At 39.8% G+C, this 20,364-nt stretch overlaps 1 protein-coding gene across 5 annotated transcripts in view; it reads right to left on the bottom strand.

Moving 5' to 3' along the window:
• slc4a11 (solute carrier family 4 member 11) overlaps positions 1–20,364 on the bottom strand; it is a 140,447-nt gene that overhangs the window by 98,475 nt on the left and 21,608 nt on the right. Inside the window, exon 1 of one of the 5 annotated variants that reach the window (XM_044142794.1) lies at positions 16,557–16,740. The exons of 2 other annotated variants lie outside the window; for them this stretch is intronic. In XM_044142794.1, coding sequence (XP_043998729.1) covers positions 16,557–16,593 — 37 coding nt within the window. In that variant the 5' untranslated portion in view covers positions 16,594–16,740. Of the gene's footprint in view, positions 1–16,556; positions 16,741–20,364 lie in introns of those variants that run through there. 2 more of the 5 variants (XM_044142796.1, XM_044142797.1) reach the window with 2 other exon arrangements.

Here is a 20,364-nt window from a genome sequence, read left to right as displayed (position 1 = left end):
AAAGCGACAAGCTGCAAATAGATGCGAGTCAGACGCTAGAATCCCCAGGAGGGACGAACCCTGGAATTTACTGGAGAGGTGAGGCTGAGAGTCTTAAGTGAAGAGGGCAAGAGATTAAAAGGTGGCCCCCGCTGTGTTTGTAGGGGAATCTACTAGGGCTGGGCGAGCAAAGAGGAGGAGGCTGGGCCTTTTGTTAGCTAATTGTGCCTCCGGGCTCTCCTGGCACTCGTCCTCTGGAGCTGTGGTCGCTGAGAAAACCCAGGCGTGGAGGGAATTCCTTCCGTTCCTCAGCTCCGGGCCGCTCCGCTCGCACACACATTTTAAGGAGCAAGCTCACATTTGGCCTTTATTCGTATTCCTTTTATTCCAAAGGAATTTTAAAGGATTTCAGTCGGCGTGGTAATTGCAGACACATTGTAAATGCCTCTGTACAGTATGTGTAGCACTGTGCTCTCCGAAAGCAGCAACGCCACAGGTTGAGCACGTCTGCGTTTTGCAGGCTGTGCATGCAGTTCTCAGACATTTACCTACATGGAGTTGAGCAAGCTGCAAGATTGGACCTAGACGTGGACAAAAAGGGCAGGAAAAGAGTATGTTTATTGTGCCAAAAGATGATTTAAGCACACACACAGAAAAAAAAAATCACTTTTGTTAAGAAATGGCATGAGCCAATATTTTAGGAATCTGACAAAATAACAGAATAATTGTCAGTGCTTATAATGACGATTCATAGGCCTGTGGCAATAAGCAATAAATCAACAGCGTGATAAATTAAAATAATTTCCATTTGCATAATTTGTCGTTTTTCTCTTTCTACCAAAAACTAAATGATGAAAGTCTTCAGTCTCAACCAGCCCTTATTCTTATTTTGAAGAACAATTTTGTTTACAGAGGCTTCTTAATTCATTTTATTTGTTGTTTTTTTTTGTTTTGTTTATTGAATTTGGATATTTAAAATGTCTCCCAGTTCCAGTGTTAAATGTTCATTAGAATTTAAACTTTATCCATATTTGAGAATGTGTTCTTGTGTTATTATTGTGATAAAAGATATTGTTGCTTTGACAATTTCAACTATTCTAATGGTAATGGCGGAACTTTTGGGACAATTTATTTTCCAGCAAATAGGCCTACATATTCATCGAATTATTATAATTTTTTTATATTTAAATATACAAAAAGGCTGGTCATCAAATAATGAAAATGATTTAATTTCTACAAATGAAACAATGGTTTAAAGGTCATGTGTTGATGGAAGATTGGTGCGGCTGATATGGCACCGATGTTCATGGAAGTCCAGTTTCCGTCAAATCATTTAGCAACACATTTTGTACCAACATGCTATGCACATCAGCAGACTGACAACACAATTATACGAGTTCAAATTTCACATAGAAAGAGCTTTAAAAAGGATCCAAAGTGACGTTGCTGTGAAGGTTTGTCTGCCACTAGTCTTAACATTTTTTATAACATTGCTTAATTAAACCCCAAAGAAGTTTTTGTACAACTTTCCAAAGTCTAACTTTTGAAGTTACCCATGTTAACATACAAGATTTGAAAAAGTTTTATTCAAGAAATGTATAATTAACTCAAAGCATGATACTAATCATCAGTCTAACATTATTAGCGTATCTAAAGTGGACTACCTGGACACCTTCCCAGCAACCACCATGGGTTTTTTTTTTTCAGCATCAGTTTGTCAGTAGAAATGCTTTGATATCACTAAAAACGAGATGTGGTGTATGTAATCATCTTTTTCACCTAAACAGCTAAAAAAACTAAAAAAAACTGGCAGATTTACAATCTAGAGCGCGACGCCATCCTGGAATTAGACAACCAGCGTTAAAAAGATGAAATACCTACTGATGGTTTTAAAGGCGCCATAACAAACCCCATGGAGCGACGGTTTTATCACGAGTCCATCGGGGCGAGTGCTTGCCAGCCTCTAACTGGATCACATTTACACTGTCCATGCATGTTTTTCAACATAAGCACTTTCATGTACTACTTGTTGGTGTTAATTACATCGGATTTTGAGAAAACGGAATCCGCAAACTGGGAAATTAAAATGCTAAATTTAACATTTTTAATTAGCAGAACTGTTAATTTGTATTTTCGTGTTTAGGCAAAACAAAAAAAGACCTGCTAATGCTTGCATGGCTACAGGGTGATTGGTGCAGGTCTTCGCATTACACTGGAACATATAAATCCTAATTAGCTTATCCAGAGCAATAAACCAATAATGAGTAATTTATCTACTTTTTAAAACCACATTAGGTTGGGTTGACTTACAGAACTAATCAGCAAACTACCATAAATAAACTACATATATCAGCTCATTCTGATTCATTTATAAATAGATTTAAAATTTATTTGGAGAAAAACAAAAATGTGTTTTTCTTTCACATGTAGCACTTTATGAGCACGTTTTAATAAATGAAATACTGGAAAAAAATTAAGCTAGAAATGTAAATTTAGTTAAGTTAAAAACAATTATTAGCATAAGTTACAAGAATTATACAGCGTTTTCAAACGAGTCCTAATAAAATAGTGATCCAAAGAAAACATACAGTATTTCAAAAAGCAAATGATCACTTTGTTTTTTGCAAAAAAGAAGAAAAAAAACAAAAAATATTTTTCACAATAATTTAAGTGAACTTCGTTCTGAAAATTTTTCCATTTCAACTACATTTTAAAAAAATGCTTTTCCAGTTAATAAAGGTACAACTTCCACCGCCATGACTTTTTTTTTTACAGTCATATTTACCACACTAGAAAATTATTGAGCATTTTTACTGCGACACATTATGAACATCATTAAACAGAGACTAATGTTTTCAAGCCTTTATTCCTGTGAATTGTGGTTTCTGCTTCCAGCCAATGAAAACATGACATTTAAGATTAGAATATTATATCAGACCAATGAAAAATGCAGAAGCCTGGATTTTTGCATTTTTAATACAGAAATCCAAGCTTAATTTAAAGTATGTTTAACACTGATTTTACGGTTGCCATTTTCAAAAGGTAGTTTTAATCTGAAAAATAAAAATTTACCTCATTGGCATAAATATTCCAACTTGTTGAATATGATAGTATAAGAGCACATTTTTGAACAGTGTCTACATCGAGTTCCTTGAATCTTCAGGCGAATCTGTGTGGAACCAAACAGGTTTTTTTTAAAAACAGAGCTAAAAGAGACTTGACACAATGATAAAGGTTTAAGGTTGTACTTTGGACACGCGCTACCTCACAGGCATGCAATGCAGACTTCATTAATACACCTGATTTTTCCTGGCTTTAAACTCAGCCTAAATATCCGCAGTGATATCAGCAGCTGGTTTACTGCTGTTTCCACTTTTCACTTTTGCCTCATTCCATTTCCACTAAGCGTTAAATGCTGAAAAAGCAAAAAAAAAAAAAAAAAGAAAACAGAAACCAACTAATTATTGACAGAATTATTAGCCCAAAACAGCTAATGACTCTGCAATTTCAGCAATCATGTTAATTTTTACACTAATCTCAGACAAAATTAGTTTTTTTTTTGGTTTGTTTTTTAATTTTTTGACAGCCGTTTTAAATTAGATTCAGGTCTGCAGAAATGTTTCATATTTCAGTAAGAGATACCCGCAACTGTGAATGCAGACTTGCAAATTTGTAACAAAAACAGAAGGAAAAAAACAATTCACCCAGTGTCTGTCGACCAACATTCAAACAGCAGAGAGTACATGAACATAGAAAACAGTAGGGGTCTATGTGACATGGCTGAAAAGTTAATATTAACTCTAGGGATGTTACGCCTCACGGGAGTAGATCTCACACCATCATCTAGAAGCCATTTCCTGAAAGTCCGTCTTAGACAAACAACTGAACTTAAACAGTGTTATCCTGTTATTGTCAGCAGGTGACATCATCCGAAGAAGTGCAGCAATTGTGACGTATTATTAAGAGCCACTGATATAAATATGTGTATTAAGACTGAAACGCCATGAGAAAAATGTTTGTTAATCTTGCTTTTAAGTAACAAAGTAGCTCTTGAATCGGTAACCTACTTTTATGGTAGAGTTGACTTTATGGTAAACACCATAAAGGTTGAAAAGTATCGATGAAGACTCACTAGACTGAATATTGGACGTTGTGTAGATAGAAAAGCTGCCAGAGATGAACAATCTGTGAAGTCTGGGAGAAAACTGTGACTTGACGTTAGCTGTTAGCTGCTAACGATGGTGAAGCTGGCAACCAGTAAACTAAAGCTTCTAAGAGTTTGGACCGTCTTTGATCATCTCTGGTTTGAAATCTAAAATCGTCCAACTGATGCAACCTGAAATGGACAATGCTTACATTATGTTCCTTGTCCTGTTGTCATCAGCCCAGTATCATGACTCATCCCGTATTGCGACTTAGATTTATTGTCGCACCCTACGCCAACTTCCTGTCAATTCCTGTCAAACTGCAGTATTTTTAAACAACAAACAATGTGTCCAAAGATACTTCATGCAAATCTCTACATCAGGGGTCTCAAACTCCAGGCCTCGAGGGCCGCAGTCCTGCAACTTTTAGATGTGCCTCTGCTGCACCACCTGATTAGAATAATTAAGGCTCTGGAGAACTGATCTACACAAGGTGGAGGTAATTAAGCCATTTCATTCCAGTGTTTTATACCTGTGGCACATCTAAAAACTGCAGGCCCTCGAGGCCTGGAGTTTGAGACCCCTGATTTAAAGAAATATAGTGAAGGTGATTTTTAGAACCAAGCAGCAGCAATGGGAGAAGAAAAACAAAGAACAAAAAAACATGAACACACCAGCCTAATTTTTTGTTCCCTCCTCAGATTCTGTATACGATTAAAGTTGGGTTTTGGCTGAGCCACTTCAAAACGTTAGCATTACTCCCAGTCTGAAGAGACACATTGGTGGAATTAGAAGAAAACCTTAAAGCTAGATCTGCCAGGGGCATCTTTTCACAGCCTGAACATTGGGTTCTGCCTGGTGTGGTAGAGCCTGACCTCTACTGCACTTGTGCCGGGTGTCTGTCTCTGAGCGGCCATCATTCATTCTTCTCCATCGTCCGGTCTGTTCTAGCCGGACGATGGCTAGAACAGGCCATCGTCTTTCCATGATGGTCCCTCCTGTTCTTTCTCTAGCAGATTGAGAATCTGCTGACTGGAACCCAAAAGTATTTGTCTTTAGGTTCAAATTTCCAGATCTACCCCAGAATCCTTGTTTCTTCATCTTGGAAGAGGTTTCAAGAGATCACTCGACCTCGGACCAGGATTATAACCATTCTGGGTTTTTCATTATAGTTTAGTTTTATTTCATTGTCTCTTTTTGTTTGTCTAGTTCAGTTAGGTTTGATTGGAGTGTGTTTGCTAGTTTTGATCAGCTATTAGTGAAATATCGTTTACCGTATTTTCCGGACTATAGAGCGCACCACACTATAAGCCGCACCTACAAATTTTTTGAAAAAAACAAAACAAAACAAAACAAAAAAAACCAACAACCTGGAATATATAAGCTGCACTGGGCTATAAGCCGCTGGCATCTCCGCCGCTCTCAGTTTTCCATAAGGGGGCAGCAGAGGGCTGCGTCCTTAATCCGTCTCCTTCTCTGAAACATGATTTTGTTCACGGTGAGTTTATTTTCCTCCTGTACTGCCAGATCAATAGCCCTCAACTTAAAAGCTACATCATATGAGTTTGAAGAAATTTCTCAGTCGTGCCTGCTGCTAGCATGTGCTTGTTCTAAATGAAAACGATCACTTTCTTCTTTGATTTCCAATTTTGACTTCCAATGATTCACTTCCTGCTAAAGTGCCCCCTAATGGTTGAAGAAAAATCCGCAGAAACGCCGCATCGGGCTACAAGCCACATGGTTCAAAAGTGGGGAAAAAGTAGCGGCTTATAGTCCGAATAATACGGTAGTCTTATTTTAGTCATTAGCTATAGAAGTAGTTTTAGTTCTTTCACACTTTGGTAAATTTTCAGGTGCAGAATTCAAAAAGGTCCAAGTATTGTATTGTGGTAATGTATTCACTGATTGTGTAATAAATACTCAACAGAACATACCATTTTCAAAACGTTGATTCAAATATTGTAAAATAAAACAAACAAACATCTGACTCGGGTTTTTTCTCCACACTTTTGCACCACCAGTTGGAGAATGGAGCGCTGTAATTTTCCAACAACTCACATAAAGTGTTTGTGCCGAGAAAGAAATCAGTTCCAAAGCCTAATACATAGATTTGTGAACTTGAAAATGAATTATAAGGCATCATGTTTTAGTTTTACAAGCAAATTATATAGTTCCAGTTAGTTATTGTTTTTCCCCATTATTTACTGTTAATGTCAGTTTTTGTTAATTTTAGTTCGCTATAGTAAACTGGCCTCTGGCTCCTTCCTTCCTCTTAATGGAACTGCACGCGGGCATAATTTAAAATTTTTGCATCATTCCGTATTACTTCGTCTCCTGCCCATTTTTTTTCTCTCATCCGCTATTTTCTCACAGCGCCACTGAGTTAAAGGATTATGTCTTCTCACCGCAGCAAGAACAGTTTGTGTGTTTGTTGCATTTATCGAGGCGGCGACTACATCCAGACACACGCACCAGTACATCCATGCCAGCCACTCTGCAGAAATTGACTGCCTTAATTTTCATGGGAGAGGGGCAGTGAGTTAAAAAAAAAATAGAAAAAAAAAAGAGACTCCAGTGCTGGGGGATTCCTGCTAATTGCTTACACCCCTCCACCTCCGTCCCTCCCTTGCTACCCTCTTTTCTTTTGGCTCGATTAAAGCCAGGCCACTGTCTCTCTTTCAAGTCTGCTTTTTTCCACACAAACATTTACTGAAAGCCATTCCGTCCTCCCCGCCATCTGATGCACATCTCACCGCTCTTTGTTTGTGATGTCGACCCCCCCGGCAGACCGACGAGGGTACGGTTTCTAGGCAAAAGAAAATCGTGTTCTGTGCTGCATTAACTTGTGTTCCTCAACGTGTCTTGTCTTCGGGTTTTACAATGGTTATAAAGCTTGACATTTGAAACAGGATATAAAACCAAGTGACTGTTTTATTCAAATGAACAGAGCACAGATGGAAATAAATACAAATCCGTGCCGTTTTAGGGGCCCCGTCCTACTTTGTTCTCCTCTTATGACGGCAGGTGAGACCCTTTTGCCCTTGTCACTCGGCATGAACTGTTTTTATGACGGCGTGCTTTTAATCCAGAGAAAAGCCATTAAGTCACTGTCGTTTACATCTATTATATAACCGCCAAACGGCTCCAGCATCCTCTCTCCGCAGCAGACATTATTACACCGAACTATGTCGAATGGCAAAGAACATTGAAGTGATTTCGGCGGCTGCAGCAAATGGGCATAACTTGGTACCGCTTCAAGGACAAAGAGGGACGTTACGCATAGTTTCAGGGAACGGCATGAAAGGTCTCAGCTGTCAGCTGTATGAAAACAGAAGTATGCCATAATCAATACCAGCCTTAAGTGGCAGCAGCAACCTTGTCTGCAGCAATCGTTGTACTACATAGTGCAATTTATTTCTACGAGGTGGATGTCTCTTGTTTAAGCGCTGCGAGACGTGGAGCATGTGCCTGCCAGCTCACATATGTTTTTCAGTGAGGTAACACAAACACGGTGGTGAGCATTCTGTGCCAACATCTCGCCAAGTTTAGCTCCTTCCTGATGGGGGTAAAAACAAAAAAAAAATCTGTGCTGCTTACTGCTATTTTTCGACTCATGTAAATGAAAAAAAGGGGAAGCTTTACATTAGTGGTTAGAGAATTCATCAACATGGGCAAAGTTCAACCATCTTGTAGTAATTATCGTTTTGGAGGGAAAAGGAGCAGCAGAACTTTATGTCTACCTTTTTGCAGGGTTCTGTTTGTTGGGGTGAATTTTTCTTTGGTTTGGCTACGAGTGACGGCGCTCCAGGTTGAGAGCACATTGTTCGGTGGAGGAGAGGCTGTGTCATCTCGCAAGCCATGCCAGATCAATACTGAACAGGAAGTGAAACTAATACCTTGGCCATGTTTAGTCCTGCTTCCTTTGCTCAGCGAAATCAGCTTCAGGAAAGACAAGTCATCGGCAACAGTTTGCTTTGTACCAGAATAATGATACTCTTGTTTTTTTCTTGCGTTCGGCGAATTAACGCTTCGCGACCAGTTTTTAAAAAGAAGATGAAGATAAATTGTTCGGCTTCATAACACCAAACATTTTCTAAAACTCCATGGAACTTAATTTCTTAAAATATTTATTAGTTCTGCAGCAAACCTAATTATAGACAGTATTAGATGCTATTAGAATATTTAAGTAACTCATAATAACTTAAGTGGGCAGAGTCATGCAAGTTCAACTTTTATGAACTTTGCATCGTGTTATAATGTTATAATGAGCGTTGCCTTGATTATTTCATGGATGTTTGAGAAATCCTTTAATCGCCATAGCAACCATTCAGTTGCGCAATACACCTGGTTGGACCTATCTCCACCTGCTAGGTGCAGCTCCACCTCAGAATTGCAGTTTCCAAGCTACAGAGCAGCTCTCCCCTGTGAATACCTCACTCTGCTCCTTCAGACTAGCCAGCAGAAATTAGCAAACTCCTGGTGGAACTGCACATCTGCTGAGCTTATTATGCAGGCTACTTCTCATTGCAATGCTGGTGAAATTGTTTTTAAAGGGAGAATAGAGGGGCCATGTTGTGATCACTTTCTGAAGGCAAAGTTTCAGGAAGAGAAGGAGTTTAAAGAGAGAGAGGCCCAATTTCAAGACATTAAATTATGAAGTCATTAATGGTTTTTAAGTCATTTTTGATACAAACATAACGTTTTTATAACAACTCCAGATAACAGTTACTTGATTCTGCTATAAAATGGTACAATGTGCCTGGAAAATACATAATACTGCCCCCTTTTGAAAGTAATGTTCCATAAATAATTTCAAGCAATCTTATTCTCATTTTGGTAGCATCTCTTACCCACACATTTTGATTAGAGGCTGAAAAATGTTGCTCATGCTAACCATTAATTCACAACTACAACACCAGATAGAGCCAAATCCAAGACATTTTTGGTAAACCTTCTTTAGTTCAAACGGCCAATTTTACCGACAACATTTTCACGGCAAAGAGTTTCAGAAGATGAATATTTCTGAAAACTAACATCTGAATGTTTTAAAACCGACAAGTGATTTGACTGGTAAATTATGTCAACTCCGTTTCGTTTTGATCATTTTTGTGCAGAGGCCAATCATCTTTTCAAAGACAAAATTTAAATTCTCACCAAGGTCATGCAGATGAGATACAGAGTTCTGAATAAACAGATGAGTACCGCCTCCTTCAGTCCTATGAAGAAAAGAACAGGACTGCACACAGTTTGCAAAATGCCATTAAGATTAGAGCAAAACGACCAAAAATATTTTCCAGTGGGAAAAACAAGTTTCCATGTCTTGATTTTAATAAAAAGAAGCCTTCGATGGCGTCTCAATGATACAGATATGATAGAATTGAAATGTGACTTTTCTATGTAGCACAGAAAAACATGGCAGTTCTGCAGGGTAAAAGTGACTGGTTACTCCTAACCATCGCCAGTGATAAAGTCAGGCAGAAAATGAATTCCGAAAGAAACAAAGTAAAAATGTTTAAGACCCAGGAACACTCCAGACATACCATTACTCATTTGTTGCTCTGCATCTGATATGATTTATGATAGTATGGGGCAACACCTACCATCATACAAAAACCAAGCTCTTTAAATGCATGAGAACACATTAATAAATTGTTTATTCAAACATCTAGAAACTAAGGGAATTGGTTAATTTAAAAATGCTATTAGTTGTGTTAAAAACCAGAAAGAAATTATTCCCAGTTAATTTACAAAGTTCCTTTGTCTTAAGCTCAAGTGACCAAAATAACAGAAGGCAGTATGATTTCAAAAGTAAAACTCTGCGGACTACTAGATCACAAATTGACATTTCAGAGCATGGAGGACAGAGTTGAAAACATTTAGAAAACTGTAAATCAATTCAAAACAATTTATAAGAAAAAGAAAATCAAGTCTTATACACTCCTTACTTAATGAGGAGAATTATGTATTCACTGACATTGCTGATTTAATAAATATGGCCCTGAAAATGTATTTATTGGGAAATACGTTTTCTATGTCTGTAAATGTAGCAGATTTTACTTTGTTCAGCTTCCTTTTCACTCGTGAATAGTAAAAGTTTTAAGAGAACGTGCTTGTAAATCGAGTGAATAAACTCATTGATTAACTGACCATTGCATAGCTGATATTTAGATATATATTTACATATCAGTGCGTAGAGTAAAATGGATTTTTAAAAGTAGCCAACAAAAAGAACAGCATGTACCACCATAGTGTAATTACTGAGGCATGTTTGTGTCATCTAGCAGAAGCCTTTAGAGTCATGTCTGCCTGATTATGTTACAAAATAATCTCTCTGAGTTTTAAACTTAGGGGAGCAGTTCCTTCACTTGTTCTATTGTTCAGGCACTTAAAAAATACCAGTCTGATTAGAGAAGCCTGAGGACAAATACAAGCAGTTTAGACACCGAGACGCTGCTCTGAGATTAAGGGAATAAAAAAAATCATTTCTATTGCCATTAATTAGTGGGGAACATTTAGTAGAACATTTCAATTTAAAAGCAGGGGGTAAAACCAAAACATCACAATTTTGATTTTGGTTTTTTTCTCTAGTCATTTCATTTCAATATGGTGAAATGTATGAAAATGTAAAAGTCTTTACCTTCATTTAAATAATAATAATGATAAATTTTTTAGAGTGAATCTGATATTGAAGTCACTGATTTCACATGTTAAGAAATGTGAAACATGATTTATCAGTAGAGTCTTGGCTGATTCTTCAAAAGTACTCAGCAGGCTGTGGCACAGTGTGTCCCGTCTTCTTGTGTGTGATAAGGATTCAAACATGCAGATGAAAGGGCGTGTGTGTGTGTGTGGGAGGGGGGGGGGGAGCGAGAGTGCAGGGGAGCTGCTTAAGTAATCTGAAAGCCAGGGTCGGTGTCAGGGTTTTGTCAAGTATATAGAGCAAACATGTCCAAGCTGTATTTTAAAGTGACAACCATGAAAGTAGGGATGGAACAATTTTTCAAATTAGTTGTGAAGAATTGATCAATAAAATAATCGTCAACTAATTTAGTAATTATTATTAGTTAATCAATTAGTAATTGATTAACACTCAAAATAGGCTGTCTTGCAGAAAGAACATATTAAAAGCACTAATTAAGGGATAAATATATACACTTTTTGCGTGTAACATAAATAAATGCATCTGTAAATATGTTCCTCAAGTGGCAGAGTTTTAACATCAGCTGGTTCAAACTCCATAAAAATGCTGCAGATGCATCTTTTGCTACAAATGATCAAGTCTACAGTAAATGAATGCAACGTGATTCTTACCATTTTAGGTAAGAAAACGTTTGGGTTTTTTTATGCATTTCTATAAAAAAAGTTTAAGTAGTTAAAGAAAATCAGCAGGATGTGTCATTTTTATCATCTGATTAATTGATCAATCAATTACTAATTTTACGGTTAGTTGAAGCCCTATAGCTGTGATGCAGTGAGATACAGAGTAAACATTTCTAACACAGTATTGAGCCCTGCAGTGATTAGTGTTTGTGCCGAGACATGACCATAAATGTCACCCGTGTTTACATTAACAAATGATTTCGGACAGTGGGAATGATTTGGGAGAAGAAGTCTGAACGGTAAATGTCCGACGCAGCCGCTTTTTGTGAGGATTGCGTGAATGTGTGAGCGCTCTCCTGCCTGCGAGACCGACTTGTCATGTCTTGCATGAAGGTGGTTTTGGGACATTTCGGTGTCGGTGTGTGCATACGCGCCCGGTACTGTACGGTGATTTGTATGTGTGTGTGTGTGTGTGTGTGTTAACGCACGCCTCTCCTCTGCCCAGATGGCTGTGCTCAGAGGCTGGCGCTTCAGAGGTCTGTTTGCCAGCGGTGAATACTGATCAGAGATCACTGTCACATCTATAGTGCACACATGCACGCAGGACCTCGTCATCTACCTTGAAGCTTGCACACCTCCACTTTCCACATGGTCAAAGTACTAATTCCCACCGTCACTACGTGTCATCCATGCTGATGCCTCCAGGCTCTGCAGGTCATGGCTGCAGCGCCGATCGTTTGGTTTTCTGTCACGCCGGACCGTTGACACTTGGCTTTAACAGGACAGCTTTATGTCGCATTTATGGTCGTTAAATCGAAAAGTTTAAAACGAAAAAGATTACACTGCTGTGGACGTGGCTTATGGGTTCAGGAACTGATACTTAGCCATTTTTTTGGCAAGCCAGGCCATTTTCACTCCAGTCTCAACTCTGAAACTTGTAAATCATCTTAACCTAAAAGCAACGACACACGTATACATGAAACAACTTTAAAAAAAATTAAAAAAAGATACTGCCATTTAGAGTTTAATCATGATCGTGTAGAACAAGATCTTGGATAGTAAAATGCCACTAAATTTCGGAATGTCAGCCGGGTTTCCCTTAGTGCATCAGCCTGGCAGACCACCAGGATTTACTTGCCCGACACCATGCCACGTGTTTATTTTAAATATGTTATATATATATATATGCATACACACAGCATTAACAGGGACATTAAAGACCAATTAGGCTAAGTTTAGACTTGGTGTGTTGAACTGGGCATTAGGGGCTGCACACCGATTCCGACTGCCTGTCGGCCTCAAGCCATTAATTCCAAATTACAATTTCTGCTTGTGCACCTCTAAATTTTTGTAACTTTTAAGATTCCTTAGCAAAAAATACGGTGGGCTACTGGTGCTCTGCACTACAGCGCCCCCTTCCACCAGGTTTAACAGGTTCATTGGGGGGGAAACCTGTGCCAGCATGTGACAACTAGTAAACTAAGTGTAATCCCTCATGATGAACTCCAGGATGAAGATGTCTTTATAAAAAGTAATATCTTTGCCAGATTGTTTAAAATATTGTTGCACACACAGGATTGGTTTCAGAATCGTTTTCATCCACACAAATCCAGCCCTGAGTGTTATTCTCAACATGCTGGACTCAGAGGGCAGTGCAGGGCAAAGCTAAAACCCATCAGCCAATCAGATTTCTCCCAAAAAACCACAACTTCCTGTTAGAAATTAAACATGGCGCCAGGAGGTTTATTTAAAGGTTGTACTACTTTTAAATTGTGTATTGGAATGTAAAATTAACACAAGACAGTGTTGATTGGATATAGCGAATATATTGCCACATTAATTGTCACAGACTGTAATGCGCAGGATCCTAAATCTGTGCTTTCCCATGTGCACACACAAACATGAATACGGAGTTTTGTCAAATCTCCATTTTGAGTTTTTCTAAATAATCCTTTTTAGTGAGATTAAACAGATTTCATGTCGGGATGAACGGCTGAATAGGTAGAAATGCATTTGATTTCTCAGATATCCGGCTACATGTGGACCAGGCCTGATAATGTGACGCAAGACTGGCAGGAGTCCTTGAACTGGACTGATGTGTCGAAAGAGTTGACTATAAAGACAACTTGACAAGCTAAGTGGCAGCACTGTGATAAGAAGTCTCCGCCCCTCTTAAGTCCTTTATGTGTTTGCATTTTGGTACTTGGTAGAAAAAAAGTAACAGTGAGAGTGATGGACCACATACCCATGATTTTGAAACTGCATAGAGAATACTGCAAATGGCTAACAATTACCTGCTAATGATTGTGGCAGCTTCAAAGCCTCTTACTGCCCACATTTCACTATTTTTAATAAGTATGGACTGCATTTTCTCATATCAAGTAAAAAAATAAAATAAAATACTCCAACTGGTGAAACCTGAAAAGGCACTGCAGGTCAATTGCACCTTTTTTTTTTGTTAGTAAAAACACAGAAATATCACTTTGTTTTGGAATAAAACTGCCTTAAATCGCATAAATGCAGCAGCAGGCAGGTACTGAACGGGATAATTCTACTCTGATTAGCGTCTTGGAAACTTGTTTTGTGGTTTGTGAAATTGTTTTCACATTTTTTTTGTTTCTTTTAATCACTAAAAGAAACAAAAAAAACATAATTTATTACAAAAAAAAAAAAAAAAAAGTATCCTTTGTTTTCCCAAAAGTATTCCAAACATCTTGTGTCAGATATTGTCTCATCTCCTGAGCTGGATAAACTGTTGCATCTCCAGTTGTTACGTAAATACTGATAAATGTGGAATCTTTTCTTCTTCAACATTCTTATGCCACCAAAATATTATTCACACCTGAAAAATGATCCAAACATTTCTGCTTCTCATCGACTCGTGGAGTTTTTCCCCAGTTATGCAAAGCAAAGTCATTTGAAGGTTACTTGTGTATGTTAGTTATGGTCATAAACTGGAGAGAAAATCTTTAAGAAAATCTGTAAGTAGATTTCTACATAAATATTTACGGTACATCAATGCTGCTAGACAGAAATGAAAAAGATTTTTAAAATAGAAATGATTGCGCAGTTCTCTAAGGCATTGTCATAAGCAGGAGAAGTTTGTTGCTGGTTAATAGGAGCAAGAAAGAAAAAAAGAAAACAGATGAAACTCATCATCAGAGCTATAGTGAAGCTGACTGCAATGTCGCTACATGCAGAAGCCTTGTGGCAATTTTCAAATCCAAAAAGTGAAACTTAATCTTCTGACCTTGCCCCTCCTCCTCCCCAAAAAAAATAAAATAAATAAAATGCAAGTAGAAACCCGTTAGATAGCGGGTGAATAATGCAACATGATTATCTGTTTGTAAAATATGTCTCCATTTGCATAAAACTCTGGCAGTTAAAGCTTTGCTTCATTTTCCAGGCCAGTGCGAGCTGTACCTTCACTTGGACATCATGTTCCAATGCCTTGGATCCTGAGATTTTTGTCGCACAGAGCAGCTTGCTCTGCCTTATTTCAAAAATCCAGAGGGGAGTAAATTGGGAGACGGGGGGAAAAAAAAAGAAAAAGAAAAGAAAATCTAATCCTTTGTAAATGTAATTGTTGAGTCACCAGCGGTGATCAATAATGCCATCAGATTCCTGCAGATACACACGACTTCCTGTAAACAATATCAGCAATTTAAAACCAAGGTCAACAAAGACAGAATAGAATCATCATTAAATGGACAACTAGCAATCCTCCTGTTTCTGAACGATGTTTTTGGAGCTTTCAACCTTTCCTGTGTGACAAGCCGTTTAGGAAACAGGACCAAATTGTTCTGCTGCAAGGATCCAACCTGTCACCTCCACCTAATCAGCTCGCAGGCAAATGAATGCAAATTACTCTTCAGAGGACAAGGCACGTCAGTGTCCATCACACCTCGACACCCGACACTCTGATTTAGTTAGATCACGCCATGCATCCGCTGAAAACACACACGAAACACACACAAGCACGCAGCTGAAGTCCAACAAATACCTATAGTATATGTACACAAACACAACCCCGTGCTCATTCACAAGCAGACATAGTATTTTTGCTGTCACAGAATTTCAAGTCATGTTCAAGTAAAACCCACACACACACACACTCAGAAAGAGGGATAAAGAAGAACACCAGGAGTTGCAGTATTCTGTTCAGCCTTAGACACAATGAAAGTGAGGAGGCAGCCGCATCACACCTCCAAATGGGCTTTGGGTTCTCTTAGGACTTACACTGGGAGCATGGGGGGGGAGAGAGAGGGACTCGCTGCTCTCTTGTGGCTGTCAGCAACACTAATCTGTCTTCTCACGCACACAAAATTGTGTTTAAAAAAAACACACAAAAAAACAACAAAAAAACCACATTAAGGATCGAAACGTTTTTAAGTCCTGTTTTTTGATGCAAGTAGACAGAAACATCCAGATGAGAACAGATGTGCGTCTCTCCGTTGCATTGGAGCACAGACACACTGTTCCATGCACGCCGTCGGTCTTTCTCTACTTATCATGCAGGAGCCCACCAATGCAACACATGCTCCTTCTGCATTCCGGCTGTGCACGGTCTCGACAGGTACACCCGCGTCGCTGCGAGGGTTTGCAATGCAACTGTTTCTCAAGGTTCAGTTCCTCAACTGCTGGAAGAAAAAAAAAAAAAGAAAAAAAAAAAACACGACAAGAACCTCTGGTGCCGCATACCAGACATAAACAACAGAATGCACACTTTTGCACACATGCGTGCACACGCACACAAATGTTTTCACAGGGAAAGAAAAAAAAAACTCAATTTCTACAAGCAGAACACGGATGGCACAGCTCTCTGTCTTCTTGAAAATGAAAAAGAATCAGTTTCCTGTCTGTATCCGCTATATTGCCACATTCTTCTGAGCACAAATTGATCAAACTCCCCATTTGCCAAGTATGTGCAATGGAACGCATCCACGTAAACATCTGCCGTGCCTCAGAGTGGAAGTTGAAGTGGGCTGCATATGTTTTGCACAAGGGGGGTTCTCGGGTTTCATGAGGAAGGGAACCCCAAGGTTCTCCCAGTGATTGCTGTGTCGTGCACAGCGGAGAAGCAGCTCTCAGGAGCTTTTGATATATACTCACCGGAAGGCACAAAATGAAGAACTTTGTTGGTCTCCATGGCTGAGCAAGTGGTGGCAAATGCACACTTCCAAACCCAACCGCCTCCCCAACCCCCAAAAATCAACCCATCATGGTTGTGTTATCCTGTGCTGATGAGACTAAGATCACCTCTGCTCTCCCTTGCTCTGCTCTGTTTCTGACTGCCTCTCAGACACATGCAGTGACTCAGCCCCACTCTGCCTGCCTACTCGCGCTCTTGCCACTGGGTCCTAGTGCCTATTTGTTTTTTATTAGTCAGCTTCTTCACTCCACCGTCCTGCTGTTTCACATCACGGCGAAGCTCAGGTGGCGTTTGGGGAAGACGTCACGTTCTAAGCCAAACCGGCTCTCCTGTTTGCCTTTGTTGAGTTGCGACTGAGTCAAGCAGGTGAAAATGAATGCCAGTGCGCCTCCTCTGCACTCCTTTCGTCCACCAACTGTGGCTCTGCCAAAGTCATCAAAATATCATAATGTTCAGGGTTTGCTCTCAAAACGCCAGTTGCAGACATACTTGATTTCAGATGCTTGCCGCCTTCGTGTCTACATAACCCTAAGTGGCACAGAGATCTGATTTGTACTGACACCTCTGCAAAAATTGCCAAAATATTCAGTCTTGCGTGATAACATCTGAAAAGAAGGGAGATCTGGGAACATGTGACTGTTTCTCTTGATCACTGGGTTCAGTGTCTAAAAATGTAATGTTGGGTGACTCTTATTTGGAAAATATTCACACACCTGGCAGACTGAGGTTTCAAGTCATCAATAAATTTATCAGATTATTCCCTCAGGCCAGTAGTAATATTAAAGTTTTGAAGTAGTCCAGCCAGAGAACCTACTAAAGCGGAGAGAGCAGATGATTGAGGAGCCCACAGACTTCATCCAGAGTGCCGAAATCGGCTCTCTTTGACGTAGACGTGTGACGAGCATTGCATCATTGCTGAACTCGACACCAGGCCCAGACCGAACTATTGCAACAGAGATCTGTGCGACGTGTTGTGTGATTGGTCAGAAGTTTGCGGGGGTTTTTTATGCAGAAATGCGCTCAGACTTCAATGTTGATATTTCTCTTCAACTAGTTTGCTTTCTCTATCCGGTCTTTGTATCGATCAGGTGAACATTTATCTGATACGGTGAGGGATTTTGTACCAGTCTTTACAAAATAACTACTGCAATAATAAGACATGTCAAATGGCTAAAAACCTCTGCATGGAAATTGTAATGATGTCCGTTGAGGCGACTGTGTGCCGAAAAAGTGTGGCGCGTTCTCTGTGACTGTTTCGTAACCAAAAGAGAGGGAAGGATGGAGGGGGAACCCTGGCGTGTCGGAGCGTGATGCATACTGAAGAGGGAGGGAGCCTCCCTGGTGGTTTGTGAAGTTGTACGAAAGGTGTGTGCGAAAACCAGAGGTCTGCAACCAAGTGACCAGGCATTAACCGTTTAAGCTTCGAGTTAAATATGTTGGGAGCCTTTAGAGTGAAGAAGAAGGGCTTCCAAACCCAATTACCTACAAAAAGCAGGTGAGTAATTATAAAAACAGTTTGGTTTCTGTAATGCCAGTAAAGTGTGCATGGAGGTAATCCAATGATTTTATGCCCGAAACAAGATCCGAAATATTCTTGGCACAAAGTCCAGCCTGCTCCCAGTTCACCATTGACCTTCCGCCTCGTCACCAGTCCAGTTTGTCATAACGAGGATATTAAGAATATTAAGAATCTCATCACTGCTGCTTTTCACTAATGTTTACAGTGTTTCCCTCAGTGTTTCATAAGCCTGGCGGGCCACCAGGCTTTACTTGTGCCGCCAACAGGCAAAGCGTTGCTTATTTTTTTTACGTTTTTAAAAAATCTTTGCACTTTTTAAGAGTTTTTTGTTGGTGTTCAGGTATTAATCTTCCAATAGCACATAATTATCAAGTGATATTTTCAAATTTTCTTTCAACTTTAAAAATTTTTTAACTCGAAAAGACGACGGGCCGTTGAATGAATGACTGCCCTGGCGCAACACCACCGGGCTTAACAAGCTTTCTGGGGGAAACCTTGGGTTATGTCGGCTACTTCAGGCTCTGACCTCCAGCAAGTGCTAGAGCGGTTCCCTGCTGAGTGTGAAACGTCCGCGATTAGAGTCAGCTCCTCCAAGTCTAAGGTCATTATTCTCAACAAGAAATAGGTGAACTGCCCCCTGTGAGGGGTCGGGGCTCAGTCTGAGCCTCAAGTTCATGGGAGAATAAGAGTGATGGTTGGGTGGAACAGGAGACGGACAGATAGATTCAGGATTTGCCGATTACAGTTTTCTGGCCAGTCACCCATCTTTAAAAATCCTGACCTGCCGATAAAAGCTGATATCTTTCTATTTTTATGAATTGACAATGTTAGCCATTACAAGATCCCAATACATCTTCAATGTATCTTACTTATTTAATGGAAAAAAAAATATAAAAAAAATAATTGTTTTAGCCGCACGAGGTATAAATAAAAAGTTTAGACCATTTCCGTCCAAACTGCTAAATAAACTACCTAAAAATTAAAATCTTTTTTAGTATTTTTCACATTTAATTTTTATTTCAGCCCTCTCCTACAGCTGAGCTAAAGGGTACAGTGGCTAATTTTCAGACCTTTACAGAGGTAGCCAAGATTAGTTCGTCACAATTACCACCCGTTTTTGCAGACAAGGCTTACAGAACAGAAGCAATGCTTTTAATTGTAAGTGTGAGGAATCTGCCTGTACTAAATTCAGGCGTTACATGGTTCTCAAAGTTAAATGGTGAGAAACAGTGGACAAATCCAGGCACTGTCCATGGTGCTAATTCAACCCCCAGGTCATATGCAGTGGATTGAGCTGCAGGAGGACATTTCAGTCACAACAGTAGCCATCTTCTGCGTATATCATCAGACACAAACTGTTCGTACAAACCAACAAATCCTGTGACCATAGAAGACAAATGAAGTAGCATCTGAGACAAACGCCATCGGAAACCGTCCCTCGTTCAGGTACAATGAGTAAACCAGTAAAGGCTTGACCCGTCATTTGAGTTAATTTCATTGTAAGTGTCAGAGTTCTGAAAGTTTGGATTTGTTGGTTTTGAGTGTGACCAAATGTACAGCTAACGCACATGTGTTTACAAGAGTTTAAACATTAAACAACTGTTAACAGATCAATCCAGGTCTTTATCTTGTACGTTTGTGGTGAAGTTCTGTATACGGGCGACAGCATTAATCATTGCTGCATAAGTTCTGATGTGAAACTTGTACAGGTGAGAGATTTATGAGAGGTTGTTTTGTGACATACTGGATAAAGAAGTGTGAGGTCTGAGTGCGTTCCTGCTTTGTTAGATATCACCAGACATCCCACAATATAAGAGAAATTAAAGCTGCGGAGCAGCGTCGTGCGGCCCTCGCAGCAAGCGCCGCTCCGGCTCACTGGCCACCGCGGAGTTCCAGCCGCCGCGAAAGCTCTCGCACCGGCGCCCGCTCGCCGCAGCAGGAGCTGTCACGAACCTTCCCCGCCCGATCGCCCGCCAGACGACACACATGAAAGCGCAGCGCTCCCCGACAACTCACAAAATATCTGGCGCAGATCGGTCCATTTACGGCGGAGATATAGCTGATGGATTAACCTAGGGGGCGCAGTGGAGTCAAATTACATTTCAAAACTTTTGAGCTCTTTAAAGGTTACCACAGGTCTTACATTTCAAGTTTGGTTCCAATCGGCTCATCCATGTGTGATTTAAAGACAATCGTATGAATATGGCGAGGGTCTGATATTCGCCATTTGGCCACGCCAACACTGTTCA

The sequence above is a fragment of the Gambusia affinis genome, linkage group LG16 (genome assembly GCF_019740435.1).
Source record: "Gambusia affinis linkage group LG16, SWU_Gaff_1.0, whole genome shotgun sequence".
NCBI classification, from domain to species: Eukaryota; Metazoa; Chordata; class Actinopteri; order Cyprinodontiformes; family Poeciliidae; genus Gambusia; species Gambusia affinis.
Note: the sequence above shows the minus strand (reverse complement) of the source record. Positions and strands in the feature narration are given on the sequence as shown.